The sequence below is a fragment of the Polistes dominula genome, unplaced genomic scaffold (genome assembly GCF_049000335.1).
Source record: "Polistes dominula isolate Pdom_NZ unplaced genomic scaffold, Pdom_raw_medaka contig_49, whole genome shotgun sequence".
Lineage (NCBI taxonomy): Eukaryota > Metazoa > Arthropoda > Insecta > Hymenoptera > Vespidae > Polistes > Polistes dominula.
The window spans coordinates 6,456,158-6,473,666 of NW_028300914.1; the positions used below are offsets into that span (position 1 = coordinate 6,456,158).

At 29.4% G+C, this 17,509-nt stretch overlaps 1 protein-coding gene across 1 annotated transcript; it reads right to left on the reverse strand.

The window, feature by feature from the left end:
• Positions 1–1,242: 1,242 nt before the first annotated feature.
• On the reverse strand, positions 1,243–17,479 carry FBXO11 (F-box protein 11). The gene is given in 9 exon segments (XM_015318244.2): positions 1,243–10,337; positions 11,627–11,834; positions 11,908–12,126; positions 12,519–12,739; positions 13,311–14,163; positions 14,311–14,769; positions 14,772–15,098; positions 15,212–15,592; positions 17,108–17,479. Coding segments are annotated over 9 exon segments (2,895 nt in total). The 5' UTR covers positions 17,205–17,479; the 3' UTR covers positions 1,243–10,207.
• Positions 17,480–17,509: the final 30 nt, after the last annotated feature.

Consider the following 17,509-nt stretch of genomic DNA (forward strand, 5'->3'; position numbering starts at 1 on the left):
GAGAGAGAGAGAGAGAGAGAGAGAGAGAGAGTGAAATGTTTCATATAATAATAATAATAATACATATATTACCTTAAAGTCTAACTTTTACAATCTAACGATTTATTACACATTTTAAATGATACAGCAACTTCTTAAACATTTCGTGACAAAATGTGCTTCGATTTTTTTTAAATTGTATTTCGAAACAATTTTAAAGATTATCGAGCATTTGAGATTTTAAAGAATAATATTAAAGTTATCTCGTTTATGCAAGATACATTTTTATCGTTTATTATAATTTAATTATATATGTATGTATTGTTTTCTTCGTTCGTATCACTTATTCTTTAACTTTTCTTTTTATTTTTTCAATCGATCGTATTGAAAACATTTTTTATATTAATTGTTTTCCCGTTAATAGGCCAATTTTTTGAGATGTCTACAAATTTATTTCTTACACGATTCAGAGCTTTACGTTTTACAATCCATATACTTGTATGTATGCAACGATACTTCTTCCCTCCTTTTTTTTTATCCACTTTTTCTCCGATTCTCAATAAATATTTTCATTAGTCTCATTAGCTTCGCTTTTATATCCTTCTTTTCTTCGCGAGACTTTTTTAAATAATAAATAATTAAAAATAAAGAAAATTCGATCTCTATACGTTTAGTTATTTAGTTAAAACTTTGATTTCTTAAATTATTAATGCCTATTTTACATTAGACCTTAAAAATACTGATATTTGTTTCAATTCTACACAATATAGAAATTTTTTTAGGACTACACACTATGCAAGAAATAATATTCAATACTTAACCGATTTAAAGAAAACGAAGGGAAAAGTTTCACATGCATTCTTATATACCAGTTTATTTCGGATGGAAAAATAAATTTTTTACAATTTAATTCAAAAAAAAGAAATTATAGAAAAAATTATGCTACTAATGAATACGTGCAACTGTGTAGAGTTTTTAAAAATTGGAGTTTTAAAGGTCTGAATAGTTTTTAATTAACGTTTAAAAAGATATTAAAAAAAAAATTAATATCTATGTAAATTGTCATTTTTGGTAATAATATTTTATGGTGAGAATCAGAGAGAAGTAGTAGCTATCTCTTTCGAAAAACCCTGTATATTATTATATCCATACATTCGTTAAACAATGTTATTTCAGATATTTACAATTACTGTACATATTATTCACGATTATTCTTATGTTAGTAGAGGGTATATATTTTTTTTGACTGGATACACCAAAAAATGGATCCTATCTAATATAATAACCGATATACGTGTTATTTAATATTCAAAAGCTTTTTAAGTTTAAATGTTTAATCATATTAATACATATTAATGTAAATATATACAGTAAGTGTAAGAAGTATTCGTACAGCAGTTAATTTGAAGAAAAACTTTGAAGAACTTTGTTTATTACAAAAAAAATGTTAACAAAAAAAATATATATATATACATATTCTTAAAAATCTCTAAAACTAATGTTATTAAAAACATAATGATTTATTTTTACTGCACTTATTTTTGGATTATGTTTTATTTTTTGAATTATCTATCGGCCAGTGCACTCATTGACTTTGCGTTTACGTCCCTTTCGTGAATTATTTTTTAAAGTTTATCGGTTTCTATATGTGTCAATGATTTCTTGAATAGTCGACAATGGTCTATTTATAATTGTAAAATTTTCACTCAATATTTTTAATTTATTTTGAAAATTTATAATAATTTTCTTCTTCTTCAGCAGTTTCCTTGCCTTTTCGTTTCATTTTACGGTTATCACTGTCGACTCCCCATGAATTTAAAACACTGTCTGTATTAACAACGTCTCAAGACATACTGATCCTAATTATATTGATATAAGATGATCTTGTATTTATCCTATGCATAATTTCACAAATCAAGGACTGTACGAATACTTATTACGCATATATTTACTACTAATTTCTGAAAATTTCTTAATACTTTCATAACAAATACAAATAAATAATTATTTTTGTAATAAAATTAGTTTTAGAGATTTCTAAGAATATATATACATATATTTTTTGTTAACATCTTTTTATAATAAATATAGTTCTTCAAAGTTTTTTTCTTCAAAATGACCGCGATACGAATAATTGTTCTACTTACTGTATGTATATATACATACATCAAATATAGTAATAATTATTAGGATTAAATTGAAAACTTATATATCTGCTTTCTCTTCCTTTTTTTTCTCTCTACATATATTTATGCACACATGTAAAAAATCATTGACACGCTAATCATCATTTTCACACCATGAATGAGATTTTGAGACACAGAAACATTGCATAACTTTGTACAAATAAAATATGCTTTAATATTATATATATATATATATATATATATGTATACGCGTGTGTTCACAGCTGAAAAAACATCAATTATATTTGCAAAATGATTGAATATATCTTATATGTAAAGATATTTTTAATATCTTATAAGTGTGCGATAAGGCATGGTACCACGTGGTATTGTCATTTAACGTAATATTTGTTCTTATTTATAATAAATAAATTATAAAGATATTTCATGAAATTTTCTCTAATTTCAGTTACTAATTTAACTAATAAACATATATATAAATATATATGATAAGTAAGTATGGGTGAGGGAAAGTAAAGATTTTGTTGTTCATTAAATTTTGCTAATTAAACGACTCAACATTATAGCAAAGATTTAAGAATATCAATTAAATCTTTAATTAAATTAGTATTATCTCTCAAATGAAAATATTTACAGATATATATATGGAAAAAAGTAAAAAAAATAATCAAAGTATAAAGTTTTATACATTATTAATAAGCTTACTATAATATGTTTATTATTTCAATTTTTGTTTAATCCTAATACGAAGTTATTACGTTGCTCATAATACTGTTTCGAGATAAAATTCCGAGAATTTAGAATACATTGTTAAATGTTTCAATTGTTTAAGAACTTGTGTATAGAGTAAGAGAATTACAACTGTTCATATTTATATGTTGCCATTTATAATAATACAAAAATAATAATATAACAGTGTAAATTTCATTTAACATAATCTCTCGGATAAATAAAGAACTCGTTCGAAGCATATAAAATCGTATTTTATGCTCATTTTTCACGAAAGTATTTAGTTCTTAATCGTATATAATCATTTACATTCATGGATTAAATTTTATCGCATGTATATTTCCATTTGAATAATTTAATAGATTAAATATGGACCAAAATGTAAGGGGGGATAATGTACGTGGGTATAAAAGTTTGATTATAAAAAATAAAATCGAAATATACGTAATAAGAGAAGAATTATATATTTTAAATGATGACGATAATGATGATGATGATGATGATGATGATGATGATGATGATGATCATGATTACTATTATAATAATAATAATTATTATTATTATCATTATTAATATTATTATTATTATCATTATTGTTATTATTATTTAATATTAGTATTATATTAGAATTATATAATATAACTGACAATATATAGGAAAAAATTTTAAACACTTAAATATAGTATAATACAGGAGTAAATTTTCAATAAGAAATAAGAGAAAGAGATAACGTTTACAAGCTACGAGAAATAAGCGATTATATATTGTAATGATTTATAATTTCAAAAGCATATCTATATTATATCAGACTTTTAGTAAAAACTAGTCTTTAAATAGACGTGTATCTTTTAGAGAAAGTGAAAGTGGAAGAGAGAAAGAGAGAGAGAGTGAGAGAGAAAGAGATCGCAAGAAAAAAAAGAATGACTTTGATAATAATAATAATTTATTCGTTCGAGCGATCGTATAATTAAAGAATGCATCATTTACATAAATGGTATCTTAAAAAAACAGAAACATAAAAAAAAAATAAAAAACAAAGAAAATAATAATAAAAAGAACAAGAGTAAACTATATATAACTTTTCTTAGAAATATTTTTCTTCTCTTCTTACAATATAATTATTGTATATGTAATTACATCTATGTTACTACGAATAATATTACGAGAATTGAAGTACACAAAAAAATAAGAATATACAATAAAAAGAAATGATAATTCACAATCATAAATTTTTTAATAATAGCATATAATTAATGCATTTTTATATATATATATATATATATATATATATATATATATATAAATGTGTGTGTATATATGTGTGTGTAGATATATGTATATAATGGACAGATTAATATTTACAGAATACGTAGTGGTATCAGTATTCGGTGATTCGTGTATTTTGCATAATGCGTGTACGCGCTTATGTCTATCTGGCTTCTACCGCAAAACAAAAACAAATAGCAGCAAACTATGGCAACTAACGTTTTAAATGGCAAGTATTTATTGAAAGATAGGGAGATAGATAGATAGAGAAAAAGAGAGAACATTCGCGACGAGAATATTGGTCCTCTGCGTTTGCTACTTTCGTTTCTTCGCTCGGTTTTTATGTCATTAATTATATTGCCATTGGCTCGGAATCAGAGGGGAAGTGGAGAGTGAGAAGAAAAGCGAACAAAAAATCAATCGAACAAATAATACATCCTTGACACATTGAAAATCTCACATCCCCTTTAACAATCTTCTTTTTAAGAATTTTTTGATACTCTCTCTTTTTTTATGCTCTCTGTTGCTGTTTAATAAATTACAGCCAAACAAAGCAGCAAACGTTGAGTCCTAACATAGAGGATATATATATATGTCATATGTGTGTGTATGTATGTGATTTCAATGAACTATACATGTAGAATGTAAAATGATACAAAGTGCTTTCATAAGAAAAAGTATTATAAAAAAAAACGAATAATAATAATAATAATCATCATTAAAATTGATAAGAATAAAACGTAGCTTACACAAGATAATTACACTTTACGCTCTTATATCTTCATTAAAAATAAAACATTATTATTACACAAAATTTTCGCATACACAATTAATTCGAAGACACTTTGAAATACTGGGGTGGGAAAGGACAGCAGTTAGGAAAAACGGAGGCAAGAAATAAAAACGTGTTTTATAATAATATGATTGATCGTAATATATTATGCGTTCCAGAAGTGAAATTCATGTTGTATGGTTTGCATATGTTTTAACATTTTTTATTTATTTTTTTTTATTCTTAACAAAAAAATAAGAAACAAAAAAAAATTATTAATTATCCCTTTGTCAAAATAATACAAGAAAAAAGTTCCCTAACAATAAAATTTCTCTTCTGGATGATTCTACATATATAATATATATTACGTGCGCGTGTGTGTACACATGATTAATCGATTCGGGGATGATCTTTACATTTTCAAAATATCCAATTGACATTTTGATAGGAATGAGACGTCATCTAATATCTGCTGAGAGTCTATACGAAGTGTAAAAATAAAAACACAACAGATTTCATAGTTAATTTAAATCTTATCTTCTAAAACACATCCAACAACTAAAACAGAAATATTACTATTATGCTGCAGCCAAATATTTTTTCTTATTTTTTTCTACTATGAAAGAGTAGTTATTTGTACAAATTTACTAATTATAAATTGTAACTATGCATTCTCTCTTTGAAAACACGCCGCGCGTGTGTATGTGTGGGTATGGTCGCATATATGTGACACTATAGTAAATATGAAAAGTGGAAGCCACTGGAAGATATAAAATTAGAATTTGTTTTACTTTTCGAAGTTTTTTTATACGCGGCTGCTGCGTTAAAAAAAACGATAGAGTAAAATTTACTAATCAATATGATTATAAAAAAACAAAAAATCACAGAAAAGTATAAACTGTGTACTTTCTTTTACACATTTATATTTTTTTTTATGTATATCTCATGATATTTTTTGTTGTTAAACTAAAATTATAAAGGAAAAAAAGAAAAAAAAAACAGAAAAACGATTAGGATTTTCCACGAAAATAATTATTTTTATCTGTTTTCTTATTTTTTCTTTTTTCGGTACCTTCTTATACACTCAAAAGCAAATATATATTGTATTAATTAAATTAAAGATAACATCTAAATAATAATAAAAATATATCTTTTTTTTTGGTCAAAATATTGACACCAAATTAACTAATATAAAATTAACGAAATTATGAAATCTTTATCGAGCTAAAACAAAATTATAATAGTAGTAATAGTAATAGTAATAATCACAATAATAATGATAATACTAATAATAATGATAATAATATTAATAATAATATTAATAATAATATTAATAATAATAATAATAATAATAATAATAATAATAATAATAATAATAATAAATTTTGTTACATACGACACAATTATAGAGAGATTTGTATATTATATTAATTTGTTTGATTGTTTTATCACGTAGAATATGCATGTGTTCTTTTTCCTTTTTCTTTTTTTTTTCCGCAATTTCTTCATTTCAAGTTTCAAGAAAAAAAAATATCACGTGTGCAGATCACACGTGTTAGAAGTGAAACCTTCTTAAAACCAAGCTTCGAGAGGATGAGTCGAATGCAGAGTATCAGGAGTAAGATAATTGTAGGATTTATTTACTATAAAAACAAATATATCATATGATTGATTTTCAAAAAAGTTCGATGAGTCTACGAAGAAATTAGTCAATGATCGGAGGACTTGCACTTTCAAAAATTCAATGAGTCTACGAAGAAATTTCTTCGTAGCTCATTGATTCTCGTAAATTGAAAAAAATTTTTCGTACATTCGTGCATTGACTGAACTTTTCGTAGACTCGTAATTGAAAAAAGAAACAAGTGCAGTTCTATCTCATTCTCTCATAGACTAAATCCTATAGATGTATATACGTTTGTCCCTTTTTCTCTTTTTAATACCGTAGTCGTTTCATCGTTTCGTTTCTGTTACCATGGATTTTTGTTCGCTTTTTTCAAATCATCCCCATTCTAAAGAAATTTTCACTTCAAAAAAATATCATGTGTGCAGATCACACGTGTTAGAAGTGAAACCTTCAAAAAACTAAGTTTCGAGAGAATGAGACGAATGCAGAGTATCTTCTTTCTTTATTTTGACCGTCGGTTCGTTTGTACCTTATTCTTTTGTCACCTACACGCTTATCTCTGTTTATTCTTCTACCCTTATATCGCTCCTACATACATACAAGTTTAGTATCGAGATGATATGAGTCCACGCTTCGTAGCATGCAGTCGCACACAAACACACACATATACAAACAGGAGCGATAACTATGAAGCAGAGCATAAAGAGGAGACCGAGAATAGGAAAAACTATATAGCTATATTCTGTCTCATTCTCTCGCAGGCTCAATCCTATATGTTTCTCTTTTTCTCTTCTTACTTAGTATCGTGACCGTTTCATCGCCGCGCTGCATTGCTGCCGTGTTTCATTTTTTCAAATCAACCTCCATTCTAAAGAAGTTTTCACTTCAAAAATTCATAAATGAAACGATATCCAACAAAATATAACATACCATACAATATATCTCACTTAAGAACATTCGATCTGAAGCTTTTTAAGGCCTATACACGAGCGAAATATGCCTTTGATTATTTTAATTTATTCTTTCCTTTTTTTCAGTGCATATACTTGTTCGATATCATATGTAGTTATATTATAAATAATATGACACCTCAAGACAGATAATACTACAGACTCCTTAAAAGGCAATTTCGACGTGATATTATCCACTTGTTTTTTTCCTTACTTAAACAATATACAAAATGGCTAAATACAATAATGAATATATACGTTGTACAATTTAGTTGGCCAAACACAATATAATTTTACATTAATCCTTTCGCTACGGCGCGCTTGTAGCAAAATATGATTGCTGCATACAGAAGCGCATTTTTCTTTCGTACCTGATCGTCCACTTTTCGGGAGCGTATATATACGCTCTGCGTATATGAATGTTCATTCTTCGAGGGCGTATATATACGTTCGTCGGAGCGGAAGGATTAATGATTTAAATATATATATATATATATTGTTTTTTTTTCCTACTTATATTCATATTAATTCGCATAAACGAAGAAGGGTTGCATCTAAAATTATTACTAATAGGCGCTCTTTTCATACAAAGTAGAAATTAGAACTTTGCTTGCAAGTATAATAATATTAGGTCTACCGAAAAGTTCTGTCCATTTTTAGAATAAAACAAAAATATAATAAATTTTCATATCTCTTCAATTGATTAACATTTATTGAATAATATAATTATCATCATTATTGTGATAATTTGTATATTGCATTTTTAAAAAATGTCTTATCCCTAGAGACTAAAAATTGAACCTGTTTTTTTCAGAACGGACAGAACTTTACGGTAGACCTAATATAATTAGACGTATTATCTATCATTAACATAATGTTATTTCTTTTTTGTTTTTAAAATAAAAAGAGAGAGAAAAAAGAAAAAAACAAATTGTTCGTATAATAGATACGAGATTATATGTGTATTAAAAACTACTTCTTTCAGACAGTATAATTTTTCTTACTTGTATTTGTTAATTAATAAACACCATTATACACTGTGTTTAAATTCATTATAGTTTAAATATTTTGTTCTGTATCTTATTATGCACATTGCTCTTAGGCAACTTAGGACCATCACAATTAACGACGCAAGTGGTGTAATTAAAAGAATGCCATACGCGTCATATTATGAAATACATTTTTTTTTTACATCCAAAAAGTTATTAAAATGTATAGATAGTTGTTTATCTTCATTTTGATTATATTCCAGTTGTATATTGTGTTTTTATAGATACGTATATATCTATTTTAGTATTCCTTATGTTCTTTTCTTCCATTTTCTTTTTTTCTTGTGCTTTTTTCTCTTCCTTGTGAAATTGTAATATCTCGCTTATATGATTAATTCATAACTAGAGTCGCACTTGATATATTTTATTGACAGTCGATTTTCTTCATAAATGTATTTATTGGGATTTCCTTGAACAGTTTATATAGTTCGTTCAGTTTTTTGTTTTTCACTTTTGCAAATGTTAAGTATAATATGTGCACTTTTTCTTTAATTTTTCATTTCTTTTTTCATATGTTTCTGTATACACTACTATTATTTTTTCAACTGTTGTGCAAATTTTGTTATATACTTCACGTGTTAATAATGTTTATGCTTTTTGTTTTTAAATAGCAAGAGGACCAGTCAATATCGCTATTCTACTGAATTCCTTATGATGTACACAATTTACATTTTCTTCGACACTATAATATATATCGTAGAGACTTTATCATAATATGTCGCATTTCCACTGTACTGGATTTTTTGACATAGTTCATTAAAACGTTCCAATGACAATTTCGTTTAATGTCTTTTTCATTAGGACATATACACACAAATTTTTCTTTTTGTTTACACAGTTATCACTGCACTCTTTTCACATAAAATTTAGATAGCAGACGTGTCTTTCTCTTTCTCTCTCTCTTTCTCTTTCTCGTAACGAAGGATACTTGAAAAGTTTAGTATTTTTTTTTCTAATTAATTATAAATTATTATTAATTTTATATCATTACACAACACAATTATTTTGGCGGATTTTATGTCCTCTAATTATTCCGTTCATCGAGACTTGTAGATGTCATCGTACCACCTTTCACTTTGATGTCTTTCTATCAATGTTTCTTATTTATGAGTTTATTATTATTATTATTTTTATTATTATTTTTATCATTATTTTTATTATTATTATTATTATTATTATTATTATTGTTATTGCAGAGTTCTCTACTATCTTTCAATGTAAAAGAAAAACCCCAGTGTCCCATAAGTAAAATAAAAAATCAAATATGTTATGTACATTTTTGCGTTATTACATGAATAGCAATATATACAAAAAATTTAAACTTTTATTCTCAAGGAAAAAAAAAAAGAAAAAGAAAACATAAACATAATATGTTATTATTAAAATATCGAAAATTAAATATCGATAAAAGATATAATTTTCTTAATTAAGTTAAATTATGAGATTTATTGATAATATGTGAATGAACAATTTCTATATTTAATATAAAATCAAATTACATAAATAAATATGTAAATGAAAAATGATAATGATAAAACTTTCAAAAAAAAACAATCATGAAATGTTGGGAACGGTAAAAAAAATTGGGGTTATAATAAAGAACTCAGCAGCACCAGGTGCTGCATATGTGCAATAAATTCAACTTACATGTTCAATGTTGTTTGATTATTTAAATTAGTTCAGGTTAATTCCTAGTTAACCATAAGTGTATGTGACTCCATTGGTGCAGCACTATCGTATAATGTATCAGTATCTTGCGTAGGCTCACCCTGAAGTTGGCACTGATTACTTAATGTACCAGCACCACAGTCGCAAAAGAACCTATAATTATTCATTTTTTTTTTAATTTTTTTTTAATAAAAAGTGCCTCAATGATTATTCATAAACTGACAAATAATATGTAACTATAACTGTAATCAATGTAAAGTACTTGATATATCAATAATAAGATTTGATTATAGATCATTTCTTTTTTTTAAATAATGTAAAACTACATATGGACCGTTTATTTTGAAAGTGGTGTAAGTCCACTTCCTCTTGTTTCGAGAAAATTAAATGGTAGCATATCAATGATTACTCAATTTCTTTTACTGACCAATTTTAAATCGTACAAAACATGGGCACTTTTTAAGAAATTAACTATTAACTAGTTATCCACACATAAAAAGTTTACATTAAATTAAACATAAATTACGTGATATCTCATTTTTTTTAACCCTTTGCACTCCGCACGACTCTCGACGCTGGGTAGCAGCTACTCCGCGCGACTTCGCGGCAGAAACGGCACATTTACAGACCCTCGCATTATTTAGTATTACTTTCGAACCAAGTAACGGATTCTAATGATATTGGCCTTATATTAATCGGTAGACATCAAGGAACATATTTACCTAAAGAACTTTTACCAAAAGAACTTATTTACCAAGAGAAGAATCACTTTTCCGATTTTTACATTTGTTAAATCTATTTATACCGCTCGATGCTTCAAACATTACTAAGCTCAGCTTTAAAAATCTTTTTCTCCAGTTTTAGAATTGTTCATTTATATTTATGTAAGAATAAGTGGAAAAATGAAAGATAAAGAGTGCGCGTGTGTGTGTAATGTCGTTGCAATTGAAAAAAAGCGAGCGCGTTCTATTGTATTTGAAATGTGATACTATTTGATAATATTTTTTTGTACATTATAAATCTCACTATAAAATGCGAGATATGCTCCTATAAAAAACCTTTCTTCCTCTCTAAAATTCTTCTTATCGCTATTTTCAAATTTCGCCAAAAAGTTCTCGGACCGTCGAGAGCATGCGTCTCGCATTCTCTTCCAACACAAAACCCTCTGACATTTCTTTTATATATCTATTTGTTATTTTACAATATTTTGATTTGATGTCTTGTGCTATTTTAAGAGAAAAAATCAGGGAAACATGCATATCTCAAAAAGTTGTGCTGAAATAACTTAATTCCTCGTAATCACTAATAAACTTTAATGTCCCATACGTTGGGACATCGGAGTGATAGGTTAGAATCACGATGTCTCATATGGTGGGACAGCGGAGTGCTAAGGGTTAAAAAATGGACTTACACTATTTTAATATAAACGGTCCATATCTTACCGATCATGTCTTATAAATTCTACATCGTGACCTGCATGACAAGTTTTAATACAGTTGACACATATTGCATTGCGATCTGTGGTGTTGCAAGTTTGACAGCGATAAAAGTCATGCATTGGAAAAGAGGTATATGATGAAATTTTGTACAAACATTGACCATTCCCAACTGCCTTTTCCACAGCATCTTGATTGTTAAATATTTTATTACCTAAACGAAATGAATAAATATTAATAAATAATTCATATTTATATTGTAATTGATGTTAGTATTTATATATTACCTCTAGTCGTAGGTTGTACACCACTTGCTAAGCACAGACCACCAAATCGATTATTAAAGATTTGATTAAATTCTAATGTTGCAGTTGCATTATTAGTTATTTCAACGCCTGCTGCTAATCCATCAAAAATTCGATTCCTCCTTAATACTGGATGAGATTGTGTAGATATAAGCACCCCGGCTTGTGCATTGCGAAATATGTCATTTTCTTCCAATACACCTATATTACATGTAATATTTAACCGTTTGACTCCCAAGGGGTATTGAAAAAACACGGTCGAAGAATCCCAAACAGCGCAACCGCGCTTTCTCTAAATAAGTACGAAAAAAACCCAAGCAGCGCGACAGCGCTTGTTTTAATTTATGTCGAGCAATACCAAGAAGCGCGACAGCGCTTCTTGTATCATAAATCTTCATTGCTTCATAAATCTGAGCGCGCGACTTCAACAATCGGTAACGCGCCGTCAGTTGTTCACAATGTTCAAAATGTACTGGGTTTTCTCAACATAAAATTTCAACAGCGCAATCGTGCTGCTTGGGACTCTAACGATTAATATGATAAGTGGATAAATGAATAAATTACAATGATAATAATAATTTTAGGCCAGTTACCTTTACCACCATTAAATATACAAATTCCTCCATCTCTCCCATCGAATATCTTATTCCTTTTTAATGTAGGATTACTGTCTGTTTTAATCCAAACACCTGCCATGGCATTATCAAAAATTTCATTTTGTTCAAGTAAACCTAAACCACTATTGTACACAAGAACACCACCATTTTGTCCGCCCCATATTTTATTTCCACGTATCACTGGATTACTTCCAGTTCTGTTTCCAAAAAATCATTATTCGAGTCATTATTTATTATATTGTTATATATTAAATCGTATATATAAGTGGTTCGTATAAAGTGGGCGATAAAGCGGTCCAGGGCGCGATGACGACCACAGGTGAACTTTGGGAGTGTGGGAAATGAACTACTAAAAAGGAAAAAATGTCAGCGGAGGCCGACCCACGCTGCTATAATACGCTACACAACAATGCCAATATATCGATACTATATCAATAGTAATAAAATATTAGATAGAAATTTTTTTATTTAGGCTTTTCTGTTTCTTATCTTCGCGCCTGGTGGGCCTGTGGGCGATGAAGCGGTCCAGGGGGACGATGACAAAATAAAAACTGGCGGGTGTATGAGTGCAATAGCGAATTACGGGTGTGCTATTAAAAAAAGGTCATGAGTGCAAAAACTCAGTTACTAAAAAAAAAAAAGGTTACACAATTAAAAAATTAAGAAATTAATTTTCAAGGGGGGGGGGCGATAAGCAATATTTTTCGGGAAAGGGGCGATATGACAAAAAATTTTGGGAACCACTGGTATATATTAAATATTGTTTACCTTATTTGTACTCCCGAATAAAGATGATTGAAAATATCATTATCTTCTAGTTTCCCATGTCCATTATCATAGAAATAAACTCCAACTTGTTTTCCACTATGAATTCGATTTCTTCTTAAAACTGGAGTTGATCCTGTAGTAATCCAAACTCCTGCTAAAGTATTGGCATAGACTTCGTTTTCTTCTATTAAACCTTGTCCTTTTTCATGTACATATATACCTCCATGCTGACCATGATGTATTTTATTATGCCTAACTATTGGATCTGAATTTGTTCTGATTTGTATTCCAGCCAAAGCGTTACCATAAATATTATTATGTTCTATTAAACCTCTTCCTTCTCCAAATATATACACACCACCTTGATGGCCATTATAAATTTCATTTCTTCGAATTGTTGGGTTTGAGTTAGAAGTAATCCAAACTCCAGCAAAATTGTTCGAGTGAATTTTGTTATCAATAAATTGTCCTAATCCGTTTTCATGAACATAAATTCCTCCTGTTTGACCATGATGTATTTCACAATGTACAACTGTTGGATTGGCACCAGCTTTTACTTCAAAACCTGCTATTCTATTATTATGAATATCATTGGCCTCAAAATATCCAAGACCGTTATCAAATGTGAATATTCCAACATCTCTGCCATGATGAATATGATTCCTTCTCATAATTGGATTGGCATAATTTTTAACCCAAATACCAGCTAATGCATTCCGAGAGATTTCATTGTCTTCATAAGTTCCCTGTGCATAATCAGTAACATAAAGCCCAACATTTTCACAATCCGATATGTCACAGTTCTTTACCACAGGATTAGCGCCAACACCAGAGACACAAACAGCAGCTCCCACTGTAATATATAAGATATGGGAGAAAGATTAAAAAAAAGAATTTTTCAATTTAGAACAAATAAACAACATAATAATTGTCATACTCAAATTTTTATTTTTCTATTTCTGGTTGAATATTTGCAATTATTAAAATTTTGTACCCTTACCAACACTTGAGCTTCTAATAATGCAGTGATCGACTGTAGGACTACAGTTTTCACCCACTTCTAAACAATAATGTTTATGATGTGGAACTGTACTAGTAACGTCTGGAGTAAACTTTAAAGTAAGGTGGCCAGCATATGCACGCTTAGCACCTTCTACAAACATTACTGTAGATTCACTTTCTCTTTCCAATATGACTGATTCCGCCACATTACCAGGAGCTGCTCCAATAAGTGCAACATCACTGTCGATTACAAGAAATTCACCTCTGTACGTTCCAGCATGTAAGAATACCAAATGTTGAGGTGCTTCTTCTATTGTTTGAGAATTACTCCCACAACAATTTCCTTGAGCACTTGTATTTCCATTGCTATTAGAAGAACTACTATTGCTGCTTCTATATTCATCTACATAATCTAATGCTCCTTGAACCGTGTTGAAATATGGCAAATTACGCCCTTGAATTTTAAGTCCTGGAAGCCAGGTCTAACATGTACTCCCCTATATAATTGCCTAAAGCTTTCTTTCCATGGATTTGGATAATCTGACTCATCCGGAGAAACAAATTCAAATTTACAAGGTGCTGGATTAAACAAAGGTAAGTCATATTCATATACTTGTTGATACAGAGATTTCCATAGTTCTGTGTCATTTGCGATAGCTTGAAAACGTTTACAAACTTGCGAAACTCTACATAAATCTTGTTCCATTAAATAATTGAATATAGTAAGCAACACTTCATCCGGTAATTCATATTGGAGATAATGTGCCGCTGTATTTGTATTTGTACCTATTAAAAAGAAATAGATTTATACACAGATCATTACTTAATTGACAATAGAACAAAGAATGTACGTTTTAACTACAATAAGTCGATTAATTAATAGACATGTTTAAACTTACCGTCAGCAGAAAGTGAACACGTTCTTCGTGGTCGTTTCCTTGCTGGAAGGGTAAAACTGCCAAGGGTAGCAGCAATACTATTGCCACTTGAAGGGGGCAGTGCAGAACTTGTGCCAGGTGCTGGGTCTGGATGAGGTGGACTTTTACGTCTCAAATCATACGGTGAAGAATGTGAATGCGATGGAGATGGTGAAGGTGCAGCTACACCAGACACACTAGGCGAAGATCCTCTTCCACCACTACCACCACCACCACCACCTCCTGCTCCTCCTCCAGCCCCTGCTCCTCCTCCTCCGCAACCTCCTCCACCTCCACCTCCACCAGCACCACCGCCAGTAGGAATTTGATTTGATGCTGGACATGGCAATTCGCATGGCTCGGCTATAATACACCAAATTTATATCACTATTATAACATTTTTACAATAAATAAAAAAATAGTTGCTTAACGTGCGTTTCTTCATTTTTCTATTCTTTTTAATTACGTTTTGCGTGTGTGCATGTGTTATAATTAGAATTGCTATGTTTTCAGAAAAGGTAATATTTAGAAATATCTAATAAAAAACTAACTCGGTTTGGTAATTTTCTTAATAATATATTACTATTACACATAAGCATAATAAATTACGTGTATCTGAAATACAAATACACTGAAAAGATTATATTTCAAAATAGCTGTCAGAATTAAAAACTGTTACCAAATAAATTTCTTCGAATTTCAATATTTTATCAATTTTTTCTTCTTTAATTCTTATTGTAAAAAGCTCAACTATGTATGTTATTATATTTAATATTGATCTAAATATATCTAAAAGACAAAGAGTATACTATCACCATGTTAATTACATATATTGATTACTATAAACATCATTTGACAAGTTAAGTAAATCTCTTTGGAGGAGATAAATTATAAGAATAATTGCATTTACAAATTTTATACTAATAAAGTAAGAAAAGAAAAGAAAAGGAAAGTAAAGAAAAGAGAAAAAAACCAAAACGTAAATGGCCAAAACATAATATAAAGCAAAAAATAGACAAAAATGAAAAATATACAAATCAATATAAAAAAAAATATATCCTTTTTGATTGAGCTTTAAAAATTTTATCAATTGCCTTGGAATCATAATAATCATTAGGGAAAGTAGAATGACACAGTGATTTAATATAAAATATATATGACAATATTGGTTCATTGAAACAGCTGTGTTCTTTATCTCGAAGCATTATTAAATTTTTTTAAATTGTACACGAGGAAGACGTTCAGGTTCGTACAGATGTGCGGGTAGTAAATCGACATTACGAAAAGAAAAGAGGGGAAAAAGAGGTATAGGTGGACAGACAAGCAGGCAGACAGACAGACGGACAGACAGACAGACGGGAGGGGGGAGGGGGAAAGAGAGAGAAAGAAATGGAGAGAAGAGAAAAAAAGAAAAAAGGGGGTGGGGTGAGGTGAGGTGTAGACAGGACGGACGTACCGGAGTAAAAATTGACAATGGTAAAAAGACAGGAAAGGAAATCGATGATTAAGAAAAAAGACGAAACGATCGATGAACGATGAAACTATATACGTCGTTAACATTTAAAAACGTCATCCAGAATTCCGATCGGTGCTTTCGATAGACCTTTCAACCTATAAAATCGTACATATCTGCAATGGACGTATGTATGTGTGTATGTGTGTGTGTATAATCTGAAGGGTGACTGTCGCGTTTACCATCGTCGGCATTTTAAAACAAGCTTATGTTATTAATCTGAGAGATTTAAATGGAATTGTAAAGGGTTTATTTATTTCGTATTATTATACTGGAAGAAAATTATGAAAAGATAGAGAAAATATAAAGATAAAAAAAAGAATTGCGACAGGTAAGAAGTGAACTGATGCCTTTGGATGCCTTACCCGAGGTGGTTCTTGACGGTAGGGGAATTCTATTAGCTCCTTTTCTTTTTGATCTTCGCACGTAGTTGCGCGATGACGTAAACGATGCGCTTGGCATTTTTCTCGTGCTGAACGAAAGAAAATAATGCAAAAATTGTTAAAATAACTAAACACTAAACAATGGCGACACTTCTACCGAGCCCAGCGGCCATCTTCTCATCGACGGTAGCACTGTCGACTAGTATTGGAGCGCCAATCGGATGAATTTCTGTTCTTCTCTCTCTCTCTCCCTCTATCTTTTTCTCTCTCTTATTCACTCACTCTCTCTCCCTCTTCTCTTTTGATCGTACTCGCGCAATCTCTCTCTCTCTCTCTCTCTCCCTCCTTGAATCAGCCTTTCTTTCTCTTTCTCCCTTCCCCGTC